The sequence below is a fragment of the Chroicocephalus ridibundus genome, chromosome 8 (assembly GCF_963924245.1).
Source record: "Chroicocephalus ridibundus chromosome 8, bChrRid1.1, whole genome shotgun sequence".
In the NCBI taxonomy this organism is placed as follows: domain Eukaryota; kingdom Metazoa; phylum Chordata; class Aves; order Charadriiformes; family Laridae; genus Chroicocephalus; species Chroicocephalus ridibundus.
This window is the reverse complement of record NC_086291.1, coordinates 52,711,931-52,736,986: the sequence shown is the minus strand read 5'-3', so window position 1 is coordinate 52,736,986 and position 25,056 is coordinate 52,711,931. Positions and strand designations below refer to the sequence as shown.

Below are 25,056 nucleotides of genomic sequence, written 5' to 3'. Positions count from 1 at the left end.
TTTCCGAGTCGAGCTAATCCCGCTTGCAGCACGGTGTGCCTCTCATTTGCTTCTGGTACGTCGCCTGGTTCGTTTGCAATCTCACCCTCTCTCTAGGCGCCATTCGCCAGTAACTGCCCTCCATAACCGTGTGTTTTCTCTTAGCATGTCCCACTAATCTCTCCGCCAAGGAGGCCATTCTCCCGCTGCCCACGTCTCCTTTGCCTGAGCATCGCACCCCTTCCCTGTGCCCGATGCCCGCCCGCGTCCCACGCTGTCTGTCTTTTGTCTCTCCCAGAGTCTGAAGGAAGGCCTGACTGTGCAAGAACGCCTGAAGCTTTTTGAATCCAGGGACTTGAAGAAAGACTAGTTCTCCCCGCTCCGCTTGACCACGCGCACCTCCCAGCTTGAGGCAGCACAGCACCAGCACCGTTTGTCTCTCGTTCCTTACGACTGTCCTTGCTGTCGTTCGTCTTGACGCCCCCGACGGGACCTGGCGCCGCGGTGGGGGTGCCCCCCGCCGCCCCCTCCCCTCCCCAGCACCTTTTCCCTGCTTGTGAGATGCTCCAGAGACTCTGAGAGGGAGAGGAAGGGATCGGGGTGGGGTTTTTTTCCCCTCTCTTCGGCGCTTTGTAGGAGAATCCTTCCTTTACTGTAAACCATTACACTAAGTGTCAGTATTAAGGCTCAGTAGCCTGTTAATAAGCTAGCTCTGTCGTACCAACCGTTTTGGTATGCAAGCAGGGCCTGGGTGGTATCGGCCATACCTAGCTCTTACTGCTGTCAAGAGACCCAGTGCTCAGAGCACGCCAGGAGCCTAATCTAACCGTTGATCTCGATTGCATTAATTGCACCTACAAGGGGAGGGGGAAGCTGTTGGGGGAGCGCAAGTCCGTGCCGGCGTACGCAGCCCGGAGGTACAACACTGACATCTCGCTGGAGAAGGACGCAAGAAATGATTCTCCTGCCCCGTGACTGTGCCGTATCCTGAATGTAGGCGATACCGAAGCCCGTCGAGCTTTGGTGGCCGCCCGGGTGGTTATGGATAGGGAGCTGCAGATAACTCACCTGCACCGTCGAGTCCGCCCCATCGGCGTGTCTTTGCCTCCCGTCTCGCTGGTGGCCGGAGTCGGTGTTTCGGGGGCCGAGCTGTAAGATCACTTTCTTGCCTCTGTTAGATCAAGCCCAGCACTCTCTTTTTTTTTTTTTTTTTGCTGTTACTCCCTTCCTCTCATTGAGTCCCGTGTATCCCAGGGTCTGTGCGCATGTGAAACTCCCTTTTCCTAGTCAAAGGAAAGTAGAGTAGAAAGTAGAGCCATTATTGACTGAAAATGCACAGTGCTCAATGCATATAATGCTCCTTTTTTATCAGCTTCTTGAATTCAACTCTTCTTGTCAGCAGGGCAGCTCCTATTTTAATTCTTTAATCTTTTCGTGAAATAAAAATCTCAAAACCAGTATGTGCTTCAGACCTTCTCAGTCCTAATAGCTTGTGTATTTAAAGCCTACAATTTAGCACCGTGAGGCCGATAGACGGATACAAACTAAAAGCGAGGCGAGGGAGCTGCAGCAGACGGCCAGCCCAGCGGAGGATGCCTTCCCAGAAGAAGCCTTTGCAGCAGCAGGGCTGCCCCGGCACGGTGGCTTCATCCCGGGCTGATGACAGCATTTCAAGATGCCACCGGTAAAGACTCTGGGTCCTGCCTCACCAATGGCCCTGGATCGCTTCAGCGCGCTGGCTTCCCAACCCATGGCTGAAGTAGGCAGCTCTGTGTGCTTTCACGGCTGATTTTTGGGTCTGTTACGTGGGCGGTACAAGCGCAGCCCTCAGAGCAAACTCTCGCTGGTGACGGCTATTCCCGGTCCTGCCAGGCTGGGCCACGGTGGGGGCCGGAGAGCTTGCCCTCACCGTCCCCCTCGGAGCAGCAAGTCTCTGTTTCAGCCACCGGACCCTCGTCGGGAGATGGCGTCGTCTAACCGCGGCGTGAATCAGGCTCTCGTCCAACTTGTGTGGCCTTGCCATGGCCGAGCTCTCGGCTTGACACCTCCTGGGGCACTCGTGGCAGCGCATGGCAGCGTCCGGTCCTGCCCGGAGGAGCCACACTTGTCCCCAGCCAAGATGCCAGCACCGCGCAGCAGGCAGAGGACGTATGGAGATGCTCTCCCACTGCAACGCTCTGTAATGTGTGTCTGGATGTACACGGAAGCCCTGGAGACAGGAGGAGGGTAGGAAAGATGTTCAGCCGCTTGGATGCAAAGGCTTTTCCCTCATCAGGAGGCACGTGCCCTCTAAGATGTTTTGATGTGCAGCCACTCGCCCCAATCCGAGCTCACCGTAGCACTTCCTGTAGAGCATTGGCGGACCCGGGAGCCTTCCCAGCCATGGACCACCTGGACCACCTCTCTGATCAACCATCAGCCGCCCCCAGGAATCTCGGTGCTGCTCCTTGCGTTGTGTTTGCTTTCACCCATCAGTCAGCAGCTGCCCTAGTCCTCCTCCCACCCCACCGCGAAGGAATGTGGCCTGTTCACCCAAAGCTGCTCGCCATCAGCGTCTCACCTGCATGACGGGAGTCCAAACTGGGGAGGCCCAAAGTGGAAATGGTCACCTCAGCGCCATCCTGGGGCTGTGGAAATAACTTCTGTCACCACGCTGAGCTAGCTCATGGCCAGCTAAAGGATAGGCTGTTGTTGATAAACCCATGGATGCTGGTAATGCTTAGCACTGGCTTTTTATATCCGTGGCATTGGGTCCTGCTTCCCTTCCAGCTGAGGGGATCCAGATGCAGCTCTCCCTGGTTGTAGCACTTCCCAAATTCAGCCTTTTCCAGGTCAAGTGCTCACGTGTTGTGCTTAGAAGTCCACTTCTGGAAGAAGAGGGTCCTTTGTCACTAGTCGTGTGCAGGGTTTCTCTCTCTCTCTCTCCCTGTCGGCATCTTGCACGTGACTGAAGTGAGAGGTCTGGGGCTCTGGTGTAACCTCACAGTTGGGTGATGGATGCGTGTTGGGGTCCCCGCGCTCACAGCAGCTGGAACATGGTACTTAGCGGCATCGATGAGCAGTTAAGGGCAGTCTTTTGGGCTATTACTTGGGTGGGGAGATGACTCCATCCACTGTGTTTTGTATATTGTAGACACCTGATTGATTGTCAGGAGACGGTCACCCGCTCCCGGTGCCTGGCTTGGTCCCGTCCAAAGTCATCTCTCCAGCTCTCAGCAGGGATAACCTTTACACTTCATCCCTGGCTGCTCCAGGTCCGTGGTGAGCACTGGCCTCTGTGATCTCCTGGCAGAGGCCTTGAGACACAGCGTTAGGATGGCATGTAGGCCTTGTCACTGTCATTGCTCTTCCCTTACAAGACCTCATTGGCTCCAGGAGGACACCCTCCTCCTCCTCCTCCTCATCTCTCAAGACATATGGTGGGACTTTGTCCTTTTTAGCCAACTGAGCAGAACACGTGCTGGGCTCCTTCTCACCACGTGGACCCTGACCTTTCCGATGTCCCCTAGGAAATCCTGCTTTTTTCTGCAGTTGCTCCGGAGCACTTATTTTAAGTGTGAGGACTAGAAGTTACGTACCTTGCTATTTGCATCGGTGGTGTAGAGGACACAAGGTGGACCCTTTCTGGTACAGGATCATGCCACTGAGCATCGCGAGGCTCCCCACGGAGGGAAGTTTCCTGCTCTACACTTGCATACACCAAGAAATCCTCTCTTGCAGCTGAGAGTCCTGCCTAGGACGAGGTATTGGGCCTGGCGAATAAGAGCACTTGATTTCTTTGCCAGTGCTCCGGCTTCGAACCGTATTTCTTAACGTAGAGAACGGCTGGGTGAGTGGAGGGCACACGTGAAGCGATGAGGTGGGGATCGTCCCCAGCTTTTGACTCTGCACGTGTAAATACGTTTGTGGTTTTTTTGTTTTGTTTTGTTTTGGTTTTTTTTTTTTTAAGACAAGGGGTGAGGATGGGCAGAAAAGCACTGCAGTGTGTTGGCGAAGGTGGCAGCGCTTCGGTGGCGGATGGCGCAGGAAGGCGGACGAAGGTGTGATGGAAATGGGGCGGCACGGGGAGCTGTGCGGAGCCCGCGGGTGCCGCAGACGGGGAGCAGCAGGAGACGCACTTTCCGCTTGTGCTTGGGCCTTGACTTGCCCTGTGGAGGGAGGCGATGGGGGGGCGGGATTGTTATTTATACACATAGAAAACCATATTGGTGTTTAGCGGCGGGGGGGGGGGAGAGAAATCACCCAGGAACACTCGTGCAGCTCTTGCTCCTTTCCTGTAGACGTGCGCATACACTACGCGAGGGGACGTATAGAACTTCTGAGTCCCCTGTGTCAGTTCTTCACCCGAGGCAACACAGACGGCGTTTTGCTTCTCTCCGGTGAGGCACTGCCGGGGGATCCGGCGTCGGCAGGAACGAAGCTGGATTTTTCTTCTCTGTTTCCTCTAGCTTGTTTTTACCTTGTTGCCCAGAAAATATCAGCTCTCGCATCACCTCCCCTCTTTTTGCGGGCTCCCTGAAACACCTTTTACAGATGTTTTTCATCTTTTATAGGATTCGAATTGCCGTTTGCTAACAGGGGTCAGACCCTGGGGATCAGCTGGTCAGAGGTTTGCGGTCAGGGAACTTTTATTTAATATACACTGTCCAGCGTCTCTGGACCTTCAAATAGCTGAGAAAAGCAAAACAGGCAGGTTTGCTGGGAAAAAAATAAAAAAACCACACCTGGCGGTAACTACAAGTATAGCTGAAATAAAATGTGTCGGTGGCAGGAGGAGAGCCGCAGGGAACACGGCGTGCGGAGGGACGGGTGGGACTGGCTGCCGTTGGCGTGGGTTTAGCAATTCTTAATAAGCCAAATCAGTTAATCTCAGTGCTGAACTTCGTGGGTTTAAAATACTTGTCGCTAAGCGAAGGGGTCTTTTACGGACGTGGTGGTGGTGATGGTGGTCTTCTGTGCTGTAGTACATGGGAGCAGCCATCTTCCTCCGGGGAGTTGGGCTCCTTTGAGGATTAAAGCAGAGACCTGGGCTCCGCTCTCCCGGAGGCGTCGCAGGGGCTGCGACGGGGCCTCTCGGCATCACCAGGATCAACCTCAGCCTTTGGGGCAGCACTTCATCAGCCGGGAACGCTGCACACGATGTCCCATGGTGGTGGCTGTGAGTTCTGGGGGGGTCACGAAGAGGAGGAGGAGGAGGAGGGAAGATGCTATGACATGCCAAGGGCTGTTCCGAACTACTGCTCCAGGCTTTGGGCTCCACTCCGCCTGCGCCTGGCACCTTTCTAAGCATCTCTCCCAAGGAAGAGGCGGTCCATTACCTGCCGTCACATTAAAGAAAAAGAGAGAACCTGCAGCACCAATAAACAGCCTGAAACATTTCTGCAGAGAGCAGCGCTTTAAAGAAAAAAAAAAAAAGGAGGGGGGGTAAAGCCAGCTGGGAAGGTTTTTACTGATGGCGGTGGTCCTTGGTTACCCTCTTGCTTCTTCCTGCTCCGGGGCACCGAATATCCACGCCGTCACACGGGGAATGCAAGCGGCTGCGTTTTTTTTTTACACAATTCTACACTATTGATAGCACCGAAATGCGAGGCCGAGGAAAAGTCAAGCGCAAGGAAGGTGCAGGCACGGACACCACCTAATTTGCTCCGAGGGCTTTTATTTTTTTTTTTTTTCGCGCTTAGAATTTTCCTACCGTTTGCACCGTCTCCCCTGAAACAGGTTGAATCCTTCTCTAACTGTGACCTTTTCTTTGCCCGCGTGTAGAAAAATGAAACAAACTGTGTGCTTTTGCTTCAAAACTAGAATCGCGTGCCCGCTTGCCAACCAGAAAAGTCTCTTTTTTTTTTTTTTCTTTTTTTTTTTTCCCCCCCTTCGGGCAGAGGTGGACTGCATTAACAGCGCCGCCCCCGGCTTTGTAAAAAGTGTCACTGCTTTTGTCCCAACCCTCTACTTGACGGCACTTCCACGGGACCTTCGCCTTCTCCCGTGGTTCGGACACAGCACTTTTAGGCGGTTGTGAACACTTCAGCACACGCACACTCGGTGTAGCTTGCCTTCCCGCTGTAATTTTTTAGGGGGGGAAAAAAAAAAAAAAAAAGAAAAGAAAGCAAAAGCTTTGGTATTCTTCTCTTTTAAAAAAGTAATTTAAAACCTGTATAGTATTCCAAGCACGCCGTGTAAATATTTATGACTCAGAAATTAGTGGAGGGGTCTCTTTTGTGACCAAGTTGTGGGTTTTGTTTTTTAAATCTTGTTCTAAGAGAGATGTCCCAGGCGGGGGCTGGGAGAGGAGCGCCGAGTGTGTCCAACCCACCCCCTCTGCCCTCATAAACTGTTTTGTTTGCTTTTGATGACTCTTATAAATATCTTTTCAAACCTTTTCTGCTGACCTGTACCTCTAGTTTTGAAGATACCTGTCCAAAGATCGTGTACAGTCGGTTTGAGAACTGTAACCTCACTGCGCCATAAACCTCGGGGTTGGTTTTTTTTGCCATTCAGAGAAGTCGGGAATGGTGTATTTGATAGTGGCATTAACACCACGAGGATGCACATCTCTCGTTCCACGGAGCAGCAGCGACTACTCGGTGACCGAGCATGCACGGCTGTCCTTGCGGTGTCCACACACGACAGCCGGGGGCTGTCGCAGTAACGTCAAACGTAACTTCCAGCACAACATCGTTACTACGGCGCTGACCTTCGGTGCGATCCCGGGGTACAAACCCCTCTCAGAAGAGGCCCCAAGGTCCCACGGCAGGAGCAGGGGGCACCAGGCTGGAAATAACACGGGTTATAACGCTCTTTTGCCCGCATCAATCCGAGACTACAACAAGAAACCGAGGGTGTGGGATTTACCAGCGGAAACCTGATGAGCCAGACGAGTTGGTACCAACGGAACTAAAGCAGCTGGCCGTGAGCTCGTAAATAATGAGTGCAATTGCAATTATGGTCTTCACGCTTTCTTCATGCAGGCTGCCTGCGTGCAGGACTGTCACGAACATTCACTCTTTGTTCTAAACTAGAGCCGGCAAAGTATGTTGTAAAATACTAAAGACGATGGTAAGTAGGAAGCAGATAGGGACGCGCAGTCTTTGACCCGTGTCCACCCTCCTGGGACCTGGAGTTCGGGATGACTTGAGGTTTTAAAGAATCATTTATTTGAAAGGATGAAGTTTTGGGGAGAGAGGAGGAAGCTCTGCAAGTCTGTGGGTGGTATCTGAAGTGGCACTGGCCGTTCGGGTACTCGTGGTCAGTCCCCCCACCCTCTTGAGGAGAACAGGCGGCTTCCCTTAGTTCTGTCCCAGCACAGCTTTAACCGACAACTGACGCGTAATCGGAGGGGAATTTTTCTGGATTAAAACCACGCACGCACTACGCTCCACCGCTTGTACTCTGGGAACGGCCCAAAGGAATGGTGAGTAATGAGGACGCAAGTGTCATTTCCCAGTTCGTGATGATGGGACGCGGCGGCCAGCCCTCCCCCTCCGCCCTGCCCTGTGGCAGCGGAGCAGGGATGGTGGTACCCGGGTGGCACCGCGATGCTGCAGCCCCACGGAAATCCCAGCGGCTCAAACCCAGGAACGATCACAGCGGGGCGGTGGGGAGAGGAGGCAGCACAGTTGTCCTCGATCCCTGCCCATCCGCAGGGCAGAACAGCCTCTTTTAAGGGGCGTTTTCCACACGGATTACTCTGGGAAATAACATCTCACATGTGGTATTTTCCCTCTGCAAAGAGGAATGGGTGTTGGAGGCTCCCGTTTCTCAGTACGTGCGCGTTCCTCTCTCTTTCCCTTCTCCCTTCCACTCGATTATTTCAGTGCTTTTTTAAGAGCCACCGTTTCCGATCAACTGCTCACTGTAATAGAAACATCACATTTTCTCACAGTATTTATTCCTTACAAACTCGTGTGACATGCTAGGTTCCCATGGATGTAGCTGATCATTTTTATTTTGTAAATATAATTACCTAACTTTACATTAACTATATCGTAATAAACTATTTTTGCACCACCCTTTGCATGCCGTGTAGTGAGGGCTTTCTTTCAAAAAGGACGCTACTGCATGAAGAACGGAGCAGAGGCCAGAGCCTGAAAACCGAGTGAGCTGATGGCTTTTATAGTCACCCTTCACAAAGGAAACAGCATTTTAATAGCAATAACGTGTTCTAAGTAGTGTAAATCTAATGCTGCTGAACGGGGTTTACTAGAGAATGACCTTCCTCAGCCTTGCAGAGCTGCTAAGCCAGAGAAAGCAGTAATGCTTTTTCCCCCAGACCCACGCCAACTTTCTCAAACAAAACTGAACAAATCTGCAACAAAATAGAACAAATCTGTAATCCGTTGCTGTTACTCCACGTACCCTAAATAACACCTAAGGATCTACAGGAATTTTTAATGATTTGGATCTTTGGAACAACCAACCCCCAAGAACTGGCTGGCGGGCAAAAACCAGAAGACGATGTTGAGCTTTTCTGTGAAAATTCCAATCCTGGTGGCATTTAATAGGGCCACTCGCAGCACCACTCTATCAAGCAAAACTGGTAACAAAAATACTAAAGACCTTTTTTCATTTTGAGAGATTTTGAGGCACTTCAGACTCAGTATAAAGTAGTTCTTACACAGACGCTATTTAGAGATACGAAATTCTGAAGTTTACGCCCATCTTTGTCCCACCCTGAACTGCAGGGACAGGGATGTTGCCTCCCTCTTGCTGCTCCCTCGCTGTCCCCAGCCTGCTGCTGCCACCACAGGCGAAGTCACCCAACCAGACCAGCACACGATGTCCCCACCTGAACGACCTGGGGTTTCCTTCCACCGCTCCAGCCATGTCTGCTCTCAAGACCGACTGATCTCAAAGAACAGTTTCTCTCATTTCTTTCCAGGCTTCCCTACACTTGCTCGCTGGAAGAGGAGCTGTCATTACTATCTGTTCTCACATTTTTACAGTGGAGCTCTGCTAATCTTAAACCAAAGGAAATGTGTACACAATCAAAACACACTTCCAATTTCTGCCTTCGTATTTCCCAAAAATTTCCTTTTACAAACTTTCAACAATTAATGCCAACGAGAGGTGTAACGAAGGTGCTTAATCTCTCTATACAAACTTGAAATTTGCTGTAGCCCTTTCAACTCTTCTTCAGAGTTACCGATGTAGAGGAGACACTGGGTTACAATTCCATTCTGCAGTATCCCAAGTTGGAAAATCTCCATTGAAACACCCACCCAGCACCGTATGACCACACCTCGTCTGTGTCAGGGCACGGCAAGGAGCCTGCACGCAGTTTTAAGCTCTAGGAATGCAGTCCTCGCGGTTATCCTCACAAAACAACTCGCCAAACAGCTGGGTCATTCCCTCTAGGACAGGAACGACCCACAGCAAGGGATCTGTGGCACTTTAGGGTAGAGGGCACTTTGCTTCTCTGGAGGAGCTGACCTAAATTACACCCAGACGGACAATACAATGATTTCCATAGATGATGATAAAGTCCATGGATGCCCTCTGTTAAGCACTCCACCAGCCCTGTGAGGCAGCTCAATCATTTACTGTCTTTAGAAAAAAATTTGTACTTGATGGGATTGTACTTCTCCCAAATCCTTTCAAACTCATCCAGAAAAGGCTTCACATACTCGACATCCTCCGTGACTAGCACGTTCTCCCGGTTGTTCTGGATCGCTTGGGTGGTCCAGTTGAGGGAGCCCGTGATGAGCATCCTCCCGTCCACGACAGCGAACTTGTGGTGCATGTAACCGCTCTCCTGGTCGTGGCGCACCTGGATCCCTACAAAGACACAACCACCTCTTCAGTGGCGACTGACGCCATCGCCCAACAGCCGCCCCAGCGCCCGGCCGTGCCCTGCCCCGCGGCCGCCTCACCGGCCTGCCGGAGGAGGCCGATCTGGGAGCCCTGCACCCCCATGTACTGGGCGTCGGTGACGACGCGGACGCGGACGCCGCGGCGATGGAGCAGCCGGACGGCGCGGCCCAGCTGCGGGCTGGAGAAGGCGAAGAGGCAGATGTCGAGGGAGCGGCGGGCGGTGAGGAGATGCCGCAGGAGGCGGCTGAGGGGGCAGTCGCCGTGCGGCAGCGGGCAGTGGCAGGGCCGCGCCGCCGCCCCGGGCCCCGCCGCCTCGGCCAGCAGCGCCTCGGTGCAGCTGGGCGGCGAGGGGAACACCAGCACCTCGCGTAGGGGCCGGGCCCGCCGCCGCCAGGCCGCCAGCGCCAGGCACAGCGCCGCCGCCGCCGCCAGCGCCAGCCCGGCCCGCCGCGCCGCGCCCGCCGCCCACATGCCCCCGCCACCGCCCGGCGCATGCGCGGAGGCTCCGAGCGCTGCCGCGGCGGGAAGTTTCCTCAGGGAACCGCCGCGGTGTCTAGCGCCCCCCCGCCCCGGCCGACCGCCTTCCCGGCCCCCGGGGGCTCGGGCTGCCTCGGGGAGGTGGGGGAAAGGCGGCCCCGGAGGCAGTGAAGAGCGGCCACCGGCCCCCCTCGCCTGACTGGGCGCGCTGAGGAGCGGCTCCGACCGAGTAACCCTTCCCCAGCACCCGCCGGCTGCCCGGCATCGCCAGGTCCCGGCTGAGGGGACAGGGACAGACAGCCGCCGGCTACCCGGCGCCACCAAGCCCCGGCTGAGGGGACAAGGGTGGCAGAATTAGGGCACAAAGGCCCGGGCTGTAACCGCAGGGCGGTGGTGGGGCTCTCCCGGCTCCCTCCTCCCGCCCTTCTGCCTCTGCTCGGCCAGGCAGAAATGACACCGGGATAAAGAAAGAGCCGGCTTTAATCAGTTTGTCTCTAAGGCGTACCGTTCAGAGGGAAGGAGGGCGGTGAAAGATGGCTGCAGACATGATTTTCCGTTAATTAAGTTGTGCACATTCCAGCTATCGCTGACGGCAAAAGGAGCGCCCGGGGCCTGATCCACAAGCTGCAGGAACTTGCCCAGACAATTATTTGGTAATCCCAGGTGTAGATCTGTTCTGGCAGGCAAGCACAGCTGGTTTTATGCTACGCAGGAGGCCTAGGTTCACAGAAACTCTCCCCTTTCTTTCCTGTGGGTACTTTATACGTGTTAAATTGGTGGTTTCCTTGCCCTGGCTCAAAAATGGTATGTTACCCAGAGTGTGGTTGTCCGTGACAGCCCTGTTTTGGATCAGGACGGAGACAGATGGACATTGCATCCAACTCGCTGCTTACACAAGCGCAAGGAAGAAAATGAAGCCTCACGCTCGACCTGGTGATCACCATTTTTCTGTCTTCGAAAAAGAACACACCTCTGTTCAGAAACGGGGGCTTTGCTAGTGGGTGCTTATGCACCAACTGCGGGTTAGCTAGAGACTCAGTTTTAACGTGTGAGCGCTCGGGAGAGCTATTCTTTAAAAGATAAAAAACAGTTGAGCAAGCGAGAAGGTCTAAATGCCAAATAATGTCTTACCTATTGTGTTACACAGCTCTGAATTGGATCAGAACAGATTTCAAGTAGGAAAAAAAAAAAAAAAAAAAAAAAAAGGAGTAGATCACTTAAAAGGTAGCCCCAAGAGCAAGCACTGCCCTAGTACTAGAAATTCCGCTTCACTAGTCCACGCTTGCCTAGTGACTTCTGCAACTTTTATGCCAGTCTCGGTGGGCTTTGTTTTCCTTCCTCACAGGAAGCAGGATGCACACGCTATTCACACCTTCCTTTCCTGGGGATAGAGCTTGAGCACCTCTTTTGTCTCCCCGTCTCCTTATTGACAATTGGGAAATGCAAGGCCTTTTTGCAAACCCTGAAATTAAAGACGTGGTTAGTTTTTGAAGTGAGAGAGTAATGCCCTTTTCCAAGCATCTGTTGGCTGTTTGAATATCCTACAATTGGCTTTTATGTCCAGTCGAACATTTTCAATTAATATATGGAGCAAGAGATGCTCAGATATGTACAAGAAACAAAGTTCAGGAGGAAAAGGCCTGTTAAATTCTGGAAATTAGATCAAGGCTAAGATGCAGGAATTACCTTGAGGATCAACCGCTGCTTCCCTCACCCCAACACAGACACACACTGAAAATCAACACAAAACTAGGCTCTGTCCATTTTACAAAAATAGCTCTTAATGAGATTTAATGCCTGTCTCTATTTTTACAGATGTTCCAGACAAAAATCAACCTGCATATTTTATACATAAGAACAGAACTCGTGACAAGTTGGAACATCCCCTCTGAGCTTGAGTCTTGTTTGAATGAGTGTAGAAGGTCACCTGGGTAAAACCTGCCTCTAACTTGTTAAAAATGTCTACGGTAACATCAAGTTTTCCCAACAATGATCCAGGAAAAGACAAAAAAATAAAAGACTTCACAACAGAAACTGTAATTCCTTACAATACAGATAAGGAATATCCGTTTAGGTAATTAAAAAATGCACCAATGTTTCCATGAACTATTAAGCATTCAAAATGGCTACTATAGAGTTATATAAGAAGGGAGCACCTACAGGTTGGATCTTTTCTGCTTAACTTAATTAGAAAGCTAGGAAACTATTTCTGAAGACAGAACACCACCAGCAACCTTATCTTGGCGAGGTTATCTTCATTACCTGGAAGTTCTGCAACCAGAGGCAAAACAAGGCGAGTATTTTACCCTCTAGAGAGGCAAGCAGGCTGCATTTTGAGACTCCTTATATTACAATTTCCCCCCACCCCAGACAAGATTTCCAAAGCAAATGCTGAACCTGTCTCAAGTTAAGATATCAATAAATAAAGTGGAGTGACAGGACTCCAATAGGATGTCCTGACTTATGCTACAGCAGAAAATAGTCTCTTCTTAAATCCGAGCATAAAGTGGTTTGAAATAATTTACACATGATCCATACCCTGTGACGTGTCACTTATTTTTGGTTCTTGTTCTCTCAGGCATTTAGGAGATTCATGTGGGATTCGGAGAGATTAACTATATCCACTCCCAGGAGTTCTGGATGTTGTCACAGGTATCCGAGTCTTGCCAATGAAATCTAAAACTGAGGTCTACTGCTGCACCATAATGCTTAATGAGGACAGTATGAGATTTTAATTAATTCATACTGATTCCTTGAGTGTTGCTGTATTTTAGTCTTGAGTGTGGAGGTCTAGATTTAGAGTTGAGTTTCAAGACAGACAGCAGCACTATTTATTAGCACTTATTAGTCCAGTCTCACAGCAATTAGAAAAGACTCAAGTCACTCTTCAAGTTAGTTTGAGGACCAGAAGAATAGTGATGAAGTTTCACTATCCGCCTAATGCACGTGCTGCAGGCTCAGCAGAGGCAACTCGGGGTTCCCTGCGATTATCTGAAGGCAGCAAGTGAGGTTTGGGCACCCTTTAGTTCCGGGACTCCGAGGACGTCGGGCTGCGAACTGTTGACATCAGGTGGGACTTGTAGGTCTTGCTCAGGCCAGTCATCCAGAACTTGAGAAGCTTGACGTTGTCCTCCTCTGCAGCTCCCAGAATGCTCAGCAGTTTTTGGGTATCCTCCTTGGGTCTGCTGTCCACTTTAGTGAATTTAAAGAGGACCTTCACTTTACTGCGGAAACAAGAAACTCCCGTCACTATTACAACGGACTTGCATGCATCAAACAGGACACGAGCAGTAACTGTAGCCTCTCTCGGTACCTCCCGCAACTAAATGTTAATAAAAGCTTCAAACAATATCTCATGGAAACTATGCTCATGCTTTGAATGAATAAGGTGGGGGGGAAGTAGAGTACAAGAAAAAGGGGGATTAGTCAGGGGGGTTACTAGTTTTCAGTAGTAATATGCATAATTCCAGTCTTTTTCATTCTAGTGAAAAGTAGAACAATTAATTGTGACAACTGGGAATCTCCTTGGGAGACACATCCAGTGCCCATCTGGCCTTCGGGTACATTCACAAAATCGTCATGTTCCATGAATTATTTCACATGACTGTCTGGTCTTCCTTTATAGCTACCTGCACCTTTGAAATGCAGCGCCTGAAGCGCAATCGTGACATCTGTTTGGCATGTTACCTGCACTGGAATACAGCGCACACTGACAGGCATATATGTATTTGCATACTTAATCCTCATAATATATATAAGGCAGACAAGTATTGTCATGTAGGTAACCTACAACACGTGAACTGAAGCATAAAGGTTAAGAACTGCTGAAAGCCAAGAAGAGTTAGGACTAGCATAGAAGAACTCCAATATTCTTAGCTCCCAGCAGTAAAGCCGGCTACTCTCTAAAGACTAAAGCAGAAGTTACCCGACTGTAAGTCTGCCCTGCTGTAACCATTGCAGGATTAGTGCCAGAGCTGTTTCTCTGACAGCAACGTAGTCGTACTTACTTCATCCACTCCTCCTTCAGGCAAACAAGGCACTGATCCACAACATCTACGGAAAGGTTCTGGTTGGTCAGGGCAGCTTCGATCTTGTTCAAGATTGTAGGGCCAACTACAGGATCAGAAAGAGGGGGGAAAAGGGGGAGAAAGAGGATACACAAGCTATGGGTTACCCACTTACACCTTTGCTAGTAATGTTAGCAAGGACTAGTCCATTTATTCTATGGCCTGCGCCTGAACACCTGCTGGAATTACCAACAAGAATACACATTTGTTCCACCTCTTATTCTGTTCAAGAGCACTAGCTTGCGCCCCTTTTTCACGCTGGTCTGGTGCATTAATGCAGCTTCATCTGTAGGCAGAAAGCTACACTATTAATAACAGCACAGCCCATTTCAACATAGAATTTGGCTTGATTAGTTCACAGATAACAATCTTCCTTGAGTCAGGAAGAAGCCTACTGTTCTACAAGGTCGAAAAATATACCCTCCAGTCACCTGCCTTGATTTCATTTCCATGAAAGAGAAGTTAAAGATCATGCCACTAGAAAGATGTTTGATCCAAGAAACAACATGGAATTTTGTGACGGATCCCAGGATATGCACACAGGTTCAGAGGCCTTCGTTTTTTTCAGACACAGTTTTAAACCGAAGCTGTTTAGATTTTGTTGTTGCTAGTCCCATATCAAAAGCTCATTAAAAAAATGTAAAGTTATAAAAAAATCTTCATGCTTTGTACCATATACATAGCATATATAAACAAATATAAACCCTCAATTTTAAAGTCTCTGCTTACTCTTGATTTAATGTTCTCCTTGTTAAGGGCAGTTCCAGGACACCTAGTTAAAAAACAAACCAACAACCAACCCAAGGCATTCCTTTCCTGGACCACTTTTTGGAATTCCCTAGGAGACTATTTTCCCAGCAGTCCGTGGCCTAGTAAGTTTGATGCTGTGGTGAAGAAAAGACCTTTCAGTGACTATTTTTGTCCAGAATCTTCTGGAAATGCCACTGGTTGGATGCAAAGTAGACTACTGTAATTATACATATGGGACCTACAACAGCTGCTGGAGCACAGCAAGAACATCACACAGGGAGCAAGTCTCTGCTTTTCATTGCACCTGTATCTTCAGAGGACAGAGCAGGAAGGATTTGCCATCTGCCAAGTCTTTTGGGAATCAATGAGGCCAATTCACCTAAATTAAGACTTCCCAGAAAACACGAGACTGATGGACCTGACTCAGATCACATCTAGGTGCAAGTGTTCGAGTCCTTGAATAAAGTTAGCAAAAAATTAAAAAAGAAAAAAAAAAGGCCTGGGCATTTCTGTATCAGTCATACTTGTCTATCAAGTGGAACATGGGGGATGAGTAATGTCACGGGCCTTAAAAGCTAGACTTACTTAAAATAAACACACAAGTATTCCATGATAGAAAACGTTCATTGTGGGTTACAGAAGAATCATTTCCCTACAATTGCTACTGTACCCATGTTACAGAATTTGTTTCTCATTTCTGAAAATTAATAAGCAAAACGCTGATCAGGTAAAGCAAACCCTTTACGATTAAACAGACTGTGGTAAACCTCACCTCAAATAGCAGTACCCTGTTCTATACTGACCTGGCTTCTACTAAGACTTCCTTAAGGGCCAGTACTTGAACAGCTTAAAAAGCGAAAGTTAAAGGTGCTCATTTAATCTCAATGATACAGGTTCTTTCTGCTTTCAAATCACCCACCTCGATCTGCTGCAACAGGGCTACCGCTGGTGACAACAAACTCGTACTTGTTGAGGGACTGCTCATCCTCAAACAGAGTTGGGTAGAGGCTGGAGCGGGTTGCAGTGCGAACTTCCACAAGGACCGCAAACTCTAGAGCAACAAGACCCCAAAAGAACATTAACTGTACCAGGCCAGATTCTAAAATCCAGCTACATACCCTGCTCCAAGAAAGCACAGCTCTGACCATTTACAATATTTTGCCTGGCATTAATCTTTCCCGAGCAGGAAGCAGGACTGTCAGCTATAGCGTGATCAGTGCTTAAAGCAGGTGTCACACCATTCAAATACTGAACAGGCAGGAGGATGGGGAAAAAAACCCTGAAGTGGTACAGGTTTTAGTTCATGCAGCGTTGTTAGACTATCTGCCAATACTTAATACAAATAAATAACAATAATCTTGTGCCCTTTAATATAAGATAATAGGGAAAGGAGAGGGTTCTGCAACAGGTTCTTACCAGATGATAGTATGTGAGATGGGATTTGGACATGTGGGCTAAGCCCTAGGAAGTTACACCGATACGCCTCTTCATACTGGTCGCTGTAGGGGATGATCCGCACACAACCAACAGGCAGCATGGTCTAAAGACGGAAGGAAACATGTCAAGAGAAACACTGGAGCTAAACCAGTAAAGTACAATTTTCCCCTGACTTCCAGGGCCAGCCAAGACTTGGAGCAGATGCTCCTGATCTGGGGGCATCAGAAGCATCTTACTCAGCTTGGAAGACTATGCAGTTGCTGAGGACAACCAAGACATGCAAAGACTGAGGTTTTTTGTTTGGTGGGTGTTTGTTTGGTTTTTTTGGTTCTTTTTTTTTTTTTTTTTTTTTCCCTCTTTCCAAACCACATAATTTAGAACACGCTCTCCACAAGACTGCATGTCAGAGACAGGTCATCATGAAGGCTGGACTACTAGAGAAGCAGATGTAAAAATACGTAGCCAGGAAACAAAGGAAAAAGTTTCTACCCGTAGCACGTCAAAAGCAGACTGGACAAGATCCATATCTCGAGCTTTCCAGATGACCTGGTTCCCCATCAGAACATGCCAAGCCAGCATGCGGAATGCTGATGCCCCAAGAACCTGAAAAAAAAATAAATAATATTCTGCATTGGTTATGAGAATTAGTGAAATGTCCAGTTTGCCCTGTCAAAAACATGACTACCACATAAGAAAATTGCTAGAAATGAAGAGCAGAAACAAACATGAAAATTTAGCAGGTCTTGTGCACAGAGAAAGAGCTCTAAAGCACAGCACCAAGATCAAGTATTTCTTTGACAGGCATGGAAGGTGTCACGCAAAATAATATTCGCCCCCATCTATGGTTTCAAGAACAAACAACTGCAAAGTACCACTCTGCCAACATGCCTAACCAATAATCCAATTCAATATCAAGCACATTAAGAGAATCATAGAATAGTTTGGGTTGGAAGGGATCTTTAAAGGACATCTAGTCCAACCTCCCCTGCAATGAGCAAGGACACCTTCAACTAGAGCAGGTTCCTCCACATTTCGTTTCTCAGTTGGTCCAAATTCTTCAGTGCTCTGGCTAGCCAGAATCAATTAGCCCGCCTGGCCAAATCAGCAGTTTTGTTAAGATAGACACAGGCCCGTTCGGACGGGGACTGAACAACTTCTATTAGATGATAAAAACTTTCAGGCATTTCTCTGCTCTGGGTTACGTTCACAAAAGTGATCCAGGCAGGAAAGGTGAAACAATATTCCAAGACAAGCCTCCAAAGGCACACACTTGCAATACAGTGGTGTAGTTCAACAGCTTCAAGCATTCTAAATTGGGAGACAGTAGAACAAAAGGAGGCTGAAGACATAAACCAGGTATTTGTCAGGAGTGTTCAGGAAAACAAGCTGGTGTGAAAGAGACCGCAGGTCAAATGCGCCGAACCTTCCCCCTCCGTCAGGTAACTGGAAGCACTGGAGAAAAGCTAGATCTGTACAGAGACATTGATTTTGTTTGTAAATTATTTTTTCCCCTCTGAAACACTTTTGTTTTAAGCAAATAATACTTGGCTTTGAAGATGCTGCATGACCTCTATATTAAATTACTGTCACTGTTCTTGGGAAGAAGTAAAAGCGCAGAATTTGAGAGAAATCATATGATCCCATCCCACATGACCGATGGTCACTAGAGGCCCATGTGATCTCAGAGGAAGGAAGAGTCCTCAGAGACGCGTTACCAGCTGTGTAGGCACCGTGTTCAACACAGAACCAGGAAAGAAGTGCAGACTGCAGGAAATAAATGCATCTTTTAAATAAACATTACCAGGAGAAAAGAGGTTATCAGCTTGTGAATTCAGCATCAGAGTAACTGTGCTCCTCTCTTACCTGCCTCATGTGCCTGAGAGAGCGAAAGACAGACAACCTTCTGTGAGCTACGTTCCAGCTGTTGCAGTCTGGCATCAGAGACGTTTCAGCTGAGCATTTAGATAGCTCTTGCCCTTCTACAACATCTGTCTGGGAAGAGGGCTTCTCTTCTTCCTCGGAACCATCCCAGCCTTCTGACTCTTCCTTCAGGTCTAGCAAAAAAAAAAAAAAAAAAAAAAAGGTAGAGCAGTCATAAAAATTGCTGCTCTCTAGTCTAGGCATGGGAACTGCTTCAGAAGTGCCTACACACACTGCAGCCAACTGATGTGAGCTCTATGTGGGGAGACAGAGTTCAGAAGGCAGTAACTGAAAGTACTAATGTCACAGCGACCCCTAAGGTGTTAATGAAGTTTCATAGTTCAGATATACCATAACCACTGAAGGGTCAAGAAGGAATTTTCATCTTCTACAGGACACAAAGTCTCATCTTTTGACCAGCTATGTGTTCTCTATTCTTGCTTTAAAGGTCATGGCCAAAGCTTTGAGGCAGGTTTTGTAGATTCTAGTCTAAACGGATTCATAAAAATAATTCAACGCAAGAAAAAATCACGGTCCATTAATTTTAGGAATTCTGTAGAAAAGGGAGCAAGAAGTCCATATATTATGACTGGAAATTCTTCTGGCTGTAGAGATTCGTTGTGAGGGCCAAACCAGCCAGAGAGAACAGTAATCATGATGCAACAGTCCTACGCGAGTAACAAACACCACATGTGCATGCAGAGAGCCCACGAGGCCAAGGGCCTTGATTTCACATTCCTGTCAAGAGTCATCTCCATATGGGAGAGCACATCAGCTACTGCAGGACTACCACTAAGGTAAAGCTGATGAGAGATGGCTGCGCTTATGATGCTGCTGAAAGGACTCGGTCTTTTACCATCCAAAGCTTCTCAGAGGGTCTTCCAGCTCTACAAATTCCATCTCACCTGCAAGTTTCTCCATCTGAACGAGAGTGTCTTCTGTTGGTGCTCCCTCCAGAAGCTTCTCTGTGAGTCGGCTGCCACAAGCTTTCAAAAGCCTGGAGACATTGAAAGAAACAAAAGAAGCGTTCGTTAAGCCTGTTTGCCAGGGGCAAAAATCCAGTAAAAAACTTGGTGCCATGAGCTTAACAAAAAAATCCAACCACTAACCAATTTGTGTTTCCTTTCAACACATCTCTCCCTTCCTCAGTGTGGTAACTATCAATGCATCTTAGAACCACTGCCACTCAAAGTCACTGAAAGGCCTACCATTTTGCAATTACTTTGTGCAACACACTTATCCAAGTCACATGTCAGTGTTGCAACCCTCTCTGTGGCATCTTTCCAGGGAAGTTGGATAAGCAACCAGGCATGGAGCAGCTGGACTCCCACAGACATACTACTGTGCCGAAGGGCTGCACCTCCCACGCTGCCTGTCACAATACACGGGCACTTCCAGGTGAACAACCACCACACTTCATGTGCGAGTCCCAGGTACAACAAGCTGGGGGTAGGAGCGTCTTTTCTTGCTTTCTTCCATACTTACTTTTATGCTGCAAAACCTTTCCACCTAGATGGACATGGTTTCCATTAGCTGCCACATGAGTAGGTTTACTTCACAGCAACAAGAAATTTTTTTGTCCTAAAGGCATCAGCAGACTGCTGTCTTTCTGTGCTTAGCTCCTTCCAATTCAAAGGCTACTTAGCGAAGTCTAACTTACTACCTCCAGAAAAAAATACCCAAACACTCAAATCACAATTCCACCCTTTCAGAATATGGCAATAATCTCTTCTTAAAGGATCTGTAGAAGCTAGAAACACAGGTGGCATTACCAAGTAAAGGAAGTGTGCAAACATGCCCACAGGTTTTCATCGTTGGTCAGTGACGTTAAGGAGCGGGCTGCATTGCCATTCCGCTGGTGCAGGAAGGGAGTGAAGGCCGTGTTCATCCGCTGGGCGCGCTGAGGGCACCCGTACTGCTCTGCTTCAAACACCTGCACCACAGAAGAAGGGCATTATAAGAGACTGAAAAAGGATAAAATGCTTACATAAAGCTGGGCCAATAAAACTCCAAGAAAAATACCAAGTGAAAAGGGTGCATCACATGCAATCATCCAAAACACACTGTAAATTATGGGAAAAGAGAGGGAAAGGACGTCTTATTTTTAGACTGACTAAAATTATCATTAAGACTTGTGCTCCAAAACCATTGTCCTTCACAACATCAGTTACTTAAACTTCCAACAGAGCTACTGTCTAGCAGCTAGGTCTATGAAAAGTGTTACGACTGGCTTAAAATGCGAGAGGCACCCTGTTCCTTCTCTCCCACACCCCCAGATACGCACCATCCTCTTGTCCCTTGTGTCAGCCTTAATGACCACCCTGGCAGCAATGAGCTGGATCAGGTTTTTGACTCAGCTGTAAATCAACTATCATAATGTTTTACTAACGTTGACTCAAATGGACTCTGGGCACTGATGTACCTTAAGTGCTTTGCCCTGAAGCTCATCAATGATGCCTCTGATTTTTCCCAACAAGAAAGGCCAGGAGTTGATGAGGTAAATCCGATCCATCATGATAGTGATGATGCTGTACCAGCGCTGGAAACCTCGAGCCAGGCTGTCTTTGATGAAGAAGGTGTGGCTGAACACAAAACCATGCTGTTCATCTCCAAAAAAAATAGGGCCTTCACGTCCTGGGCAGACCTGAAGGGGAGGGACACATACACCAAAGTAGTTAAGCACATCACACAGCTGAAACAGTAATAAACTGAACAAAGCTTCCTGCTCTTTCACACACACCTGGTGAATAAAACAAGCCTTTTCTAGGTTACTATCCAAAACACGTGGGCAAACAGACCTCCAGAGGTATCCTACAAACCTTTGATTTAACTGTGTTTTAAGAATTCAGCTCTATTCGGCTATAGTACTGTTGAGAATTCGCAAGGGATTTTGGTGATCCTGACACACAAATGCTCATTAATCTGTAAGGTTCTACGGTCCCTTCTATGAGATGATGAACGTTAATGGTTTACAAAGATCAAATATTTCTTGGTACTAAACAACAGAATCCAGTGTTTTTACAAAAACAGTTTATCTTACAAAGCAAAACAATAAACACATAAAAGCAAAAACAAGAAAGGGAAATTTCTGGTCTCGCAAGGTGAGAGGAAGGAATGCTCAATGGTATCAAAGGTCAACCTTAAAAATTCCCACCATTCCTTGAATGAACAAACTTCTATGTCTGTCTTTCCACCTCCATCCCCTCCTTCTTTCTAGCTGCACAGAGCAGCCAGGATCAGCAAAGCACTATCTTGGATTGGAAACAACGCCGAAGGCCATAACCAGGTTTTCTCCCTGTACTCCAAGGTAGTTACCTCGCAGCTCAGACTGCGAACGCAGGCCTGGCGCACGATGCTGAACAGCTGGGGGTGGTTTGGATGTTGGTGACTGACGTACTTGATTGAAGTTTCTTTGTCGTGGCTGACATATCCAGGATGTCCTCCTGCAAGAGAGCGGCAACCCTGAAGATAGAAGAGCAAATCCAGCCATAAATGAGCATGCAGTTACCTAAGCTTTACAAAGGCCTCTGCATTTTCCTTTCAAAATGTGAGGATGCATTATTTACCCATACAGATAAGAACACAAATACTTAGAAGACAAGAAATATGAGTCAGGGTCAGGATTTGAACCCAGCTCCTCACATAGGACTCTGTGCAATATACTTCATATGCTCTTATGCTCATTTTCCACTATTAAATTTGACTGTGAGCTTGCCGCTGGCTCTATAAGTGGTAAAATTCAGTTAACAGAAGCTGTGAAACCAACTGGCCTAACAAAACTGCCCATAACCTAAAGGACAGTAAAAAACAAATACCTCAGAACAAGTACTAATAGCAGACAAGAACAACTGAGAACATACATTTTCACTATTGTTTTAATTGCTTTTGCAATTTTTTTTTTGTTTCCTAATCAATACTGCTCTTAAAATTACTTAAAATTAATAACTGACCAGACCTAACCTAATAAAGTAAATGCTCTTCAAGGATGAGGAAAGCATTTCTCGGCCACAAGAGAATCACAGATCACAGGGCTTAAAGACACTGTGCTGTCAAGGTCTATATGCTCAACAGCAGCTCCTTCATCCTCTGTTTATAGATCATTACAGTTTATGAAGACTTGGAGATGGTACTGTCAGTCCCATACAAAATGAGTGCAGTTCACTTTTTTTTACCTCTCTTAAACAATACAATTTGCATTAAAGAACCCAAGAGCCCTTTAGTTAAGCCAAGTGTCACCGATATCCACACACGGATATTCACACTTGCCTCACACATGTCTGACTTCTTTGGCCCTGGGCTGCTGGAGTCAGCGCTGGCACCTTCTGCTGGGCTGTGTGAGCGGATGCGACTGCTCATCTGAATGCCACCTTCTTCCTCCTCCGCCTGCTCATTCTGCCCAGAGATGTCCCCGCTGCTTGCGCCTTGGGGAAGCGGTGAATGTAGAACCTCAGTGCAAAAGAGGGTGCGAGGACCATGGAGCTCACAAAAATGGCAGAGGGCAACAATAGCATTCATAGTGAGAGCTCAGCACATGCGTTAGGCCTCCTGAAGGGAAAAAGCACACAATATCAGCACAACGGACATTAAAGCATCTCTGAGGCCTGAGCAGTGCAAGTCCTGCTCTGTATCCCTCCAGGAGCTCAACCTAAGGGACCAGCACACCTCCACCACAGGGTGACCCGAACAAGGGCCAACCCTTCGTGCCCTGATAGGATGGGACTACCGCAGACCGACCCCCCCCGTGTCCGGGTCCCCGACTCTCAGCCGGGACACCTCAGACCCCACAGCGGGGAACATGACCGGACCGGACCCCCCGTGCCCGGATACCTCCGGTCCTACACGGATAGACCAGATCTCCGTGCCCGGACAGCTCGGGCCCTGCTAGAGCCTCCCCGCGCCCGGAGGCCTCAGGTCTTAACGCGTCGGGACTAGCCCGGCTCAGCGCCCCCGGACCCGAGCGCCTCGGGCCCAGCCACGCCTCAGGCCCTACCCCTCCGGGCCGCGGCCTCCCGGCTCCGACACCGGCCCGGCCCGGCCCGGCCCAGGCTCCCCGGGCCCGGCCCCCCGCGCCCCGTCCTGCTCACCGCCGCTCCGGGCTCCCCCGCCCCGGCCCGTCCCGTGTCAGCGGGCGCCTGACACAGCCTGACCCACCGGCCCGTACCATCCCTACCGGCAGCCGGGGTGGGGGGAGAGGGTCAGACAGCTTCCCGGCTGCCCACCCGCCACCGCCACGGAGCGGCGTAAAGAGGGAGAAGGAAGCGGGAGAGGGGGAGGAGGCCGTTCGTACCGCGGTACCGAGCCGGTTCTTCCCGCCGCTCTGCCGTGGATCCCCCCCCGGGTGCAGCAGTGACTCGTCCCACGGCCGCCCCGTCCACTGGGGCTGGACGGAGCCATTACCTCAGAACGGGAGGGGGGAGATGAGAAGCTCCGGACGACGCCTCTTTCCTTCCATCGCCATCCCCTACCCCGCTGTCGCTCCGCAGAGATTAGACAATTGTGTCTGACCCTCGGCAGCCAAGATGGGGCGAGCGGCCGCCTGCGAGCCCGCGGGCGCTGTAGCCGAAGCGGGCCGCGCTCCCCCCGCGGTGTGGTACGGGCCGTACGGCGGCCCCCGGGAGGGGACGGGGCGGGGCGGCCCGTGCGCACGCGCCGTGCGCGGGCGGGGCGCCGTGAGGGGAAGCGGCGCCCGGCGGGGACGGGGCTGGCGGCTGCCGGGGCAGGAGGGGCCTCGCCGTCGGCTCCCTTTGCGCCTCCCGTGTCCCCAGCGCAGGCGGCGCCCGGCTTCTCCCGTGAAGACGGTCAGTAGAAGCACTGGCAACACCCATCGGGTGTTGTAACGCCTTAAACTAATTAGAGCATAAGAGGGGCTCCATGAAGTGTATTATCTTTCCCCACACCATTTACAAAGTGGTTACCTCAAGATGTTTACACGGGTAAAGCCCAGGTTAGAACTCTGAAGTACTCGAGTTAAACAAGCGTGTTCCAGTCTCTTCAATACGCGTCCTCTGTCCATTAGAGTACTCCAGCATCTCTTTGGGGTATCAAGTTTTATTAGGGGATCATTTATCTCTAGAAAACTTATGATGCAAAAATATACCCAATTCCCCGTGAACTATTAATCTTTTCAGACTTCAAAATAATAAAAGTACTGGATTCCTCCTTCCCCTTTACCTTGGAGTTGACCCCTATGGAGTTTTAAATACCCCAGTCTGAACAAAAGCAGTAAGTCTTCCACAAGATAACGGCACGGATCATTTGGTAAATAAATCATTCAAATAAAACTTGTACTTAAAATCCCAAGAAAGAGCAGCTATCACTGATACTGGTACAATATATATCTCTGGATCCAAGCAGCCACACACGGACTAAGAATTACACCTCTAAGGAAAACGATTCGGGGATGGTCAGTGAGACAGACGATGATTGTAACACAAAGATCAGATATGAACAGAAATGTTTGATCCAAAATCCATCTAATCCTGGAGCCCATCTCGGACAAGGGCCAGTAGCAGCACTTTCCGAGGGAGACACGTGATTTGCACAAAAAGAACTACTGTTTCTACTGGAGAGAGTTCAGGAGAGCTCAGAAAAGCCACCAGCAGAGCTTGAAGAACCC

General features: G+C 49.2%; 3 protein-coding genes across 14 annotated transcripts in view; 1 reads left to right on the top strand and 2 right to left on the bottom strand.

Annotated features, from left to right (window-relative positions):
* Positions 1–1,437, top strand: part of MPRIP (myosin phosphatase Rho interacting protein) — an 83,085-nt gene extending 81,648 nt beyond the window's left edge. For all 9 annotated transcript variants that reach the window (XM_063343324.1, XM_063343322.1, XM_063343325.1 and 6 more), the window contains one exon: positions 278–1,437. In XM_063343324.1, the coding sequence (XP_063199394.1) occupies positions 278–349 (72 nt within the window). In that variant the 3' untranslated portion in view covers positions 350–1,437. The remainder of the gene's footprint in view (positions 1–277) is intronic.
* A 6,324-nt stretch (positions 1,438–7,761) lies between these two features.
* On the bottom strand, positions 7,762–10,260 carry PLD6 (phospholipase D family member 6). The gene is made up of 2 exons (XM_063343350.1): positions 9,849–10,260; positions 7,762–9,753 (listed from the first exon to the last, which is right to left on the bottom strand). Exons 1-2 carry the CDS (start codon positions 10,258–10,260, stop codon positions 9,512–9,514), a joined length of 654 nt encoding a protein of 217 aa, XP_063199420.1. The 3' UTR covers positions 7,762–9,511.
* Positions 10,261–12,025: 1,765 nt separating this feature from the next.
* Positions 12,026–24,020, bottom strand: FLCN (folliculin). 4 transcript variants are annotated; one of them, XM_063343338.1, is made up of 12 exons: positions 23,838–24,020; positions 22,707–22,985; positions 21,756–21,902; positions 20,863–21,084; positions 20,213–20,373; positions 19,346–19,437; positions 18,384–18,574; positions 17,010–17,123; positions 16,500–16,623; positions 16,003–16,134; positions 14,274–14,379; positions 12,026–13,490 (listed from the first exon to the last, which is right to left on the bottom strand). In XM_063343338.1, exons 2-12 carry the CDS (start codon positions 22,953–22,955, stop codon positions 13,289–13,291), a joined length of 1,740 nt encoding a protein of 579 aa, XP_063199408.1. In that variant the 5' UTR covers positions 22,956–22,985; positions 23,838–24,020; the 3' UTR covers positions 12,026–13,288. The 4 variants fall into 4 exon arrangements, with proteins under 4 accessions (XP_063199408.1, XP_063199409.1, XP_063199410.1 ...); XM_063343339.1 differs by having other exon boundaries at positions 23,728–23,840; XM_063343340.1 differs by lacking the exon at positions 23,838–24,020 and adding an exon at positions 23,525–23,601.
* Between the last annotated feature and the right edge of the window lie 1,036 nt (positions 24,021–25,056).

Bases quoted from the DNA above. Each gene is read 5' to 3' on its own strand.
- PLD6 (XM_063343350.1), bottom strand. From the start codon at position 10,260: ATGTGGGCGGCGGGCGCGGCGCGGCGGGCCGGGCTGGCGCTGGCGGCG. The intron at 9,754-9,848 runs GTGAGGCGGCCG...GTGTCTTTGTAG, and splicing joins CGGCCTCCTCCGGCAGGCCG to GGATCCAGGTGCGCCACGAC.
- FLCN (XM_063343338.1), bottom strand. From the start codon at position 22,955: ATGAATGCTATTGTTGCCCTCTGCCATTTTTGTGAGCTCCATGGTCCT. The intron at 21,085-21,755 runs GTAACTACCTTG...CCTCCCCTTCAG, and splicing joins TTCGCAGTCTGAGCTGCGAG to GTCTGCCCAGGACGTGAAGG. The intron at 18,575-19,345 runs GTGAGATGGAAT...TTTTTTTGCTAG, and splicing joins TCAGATGGAGAAACTTGCAG to ACCTGAAGGAAGAGTCAGAA.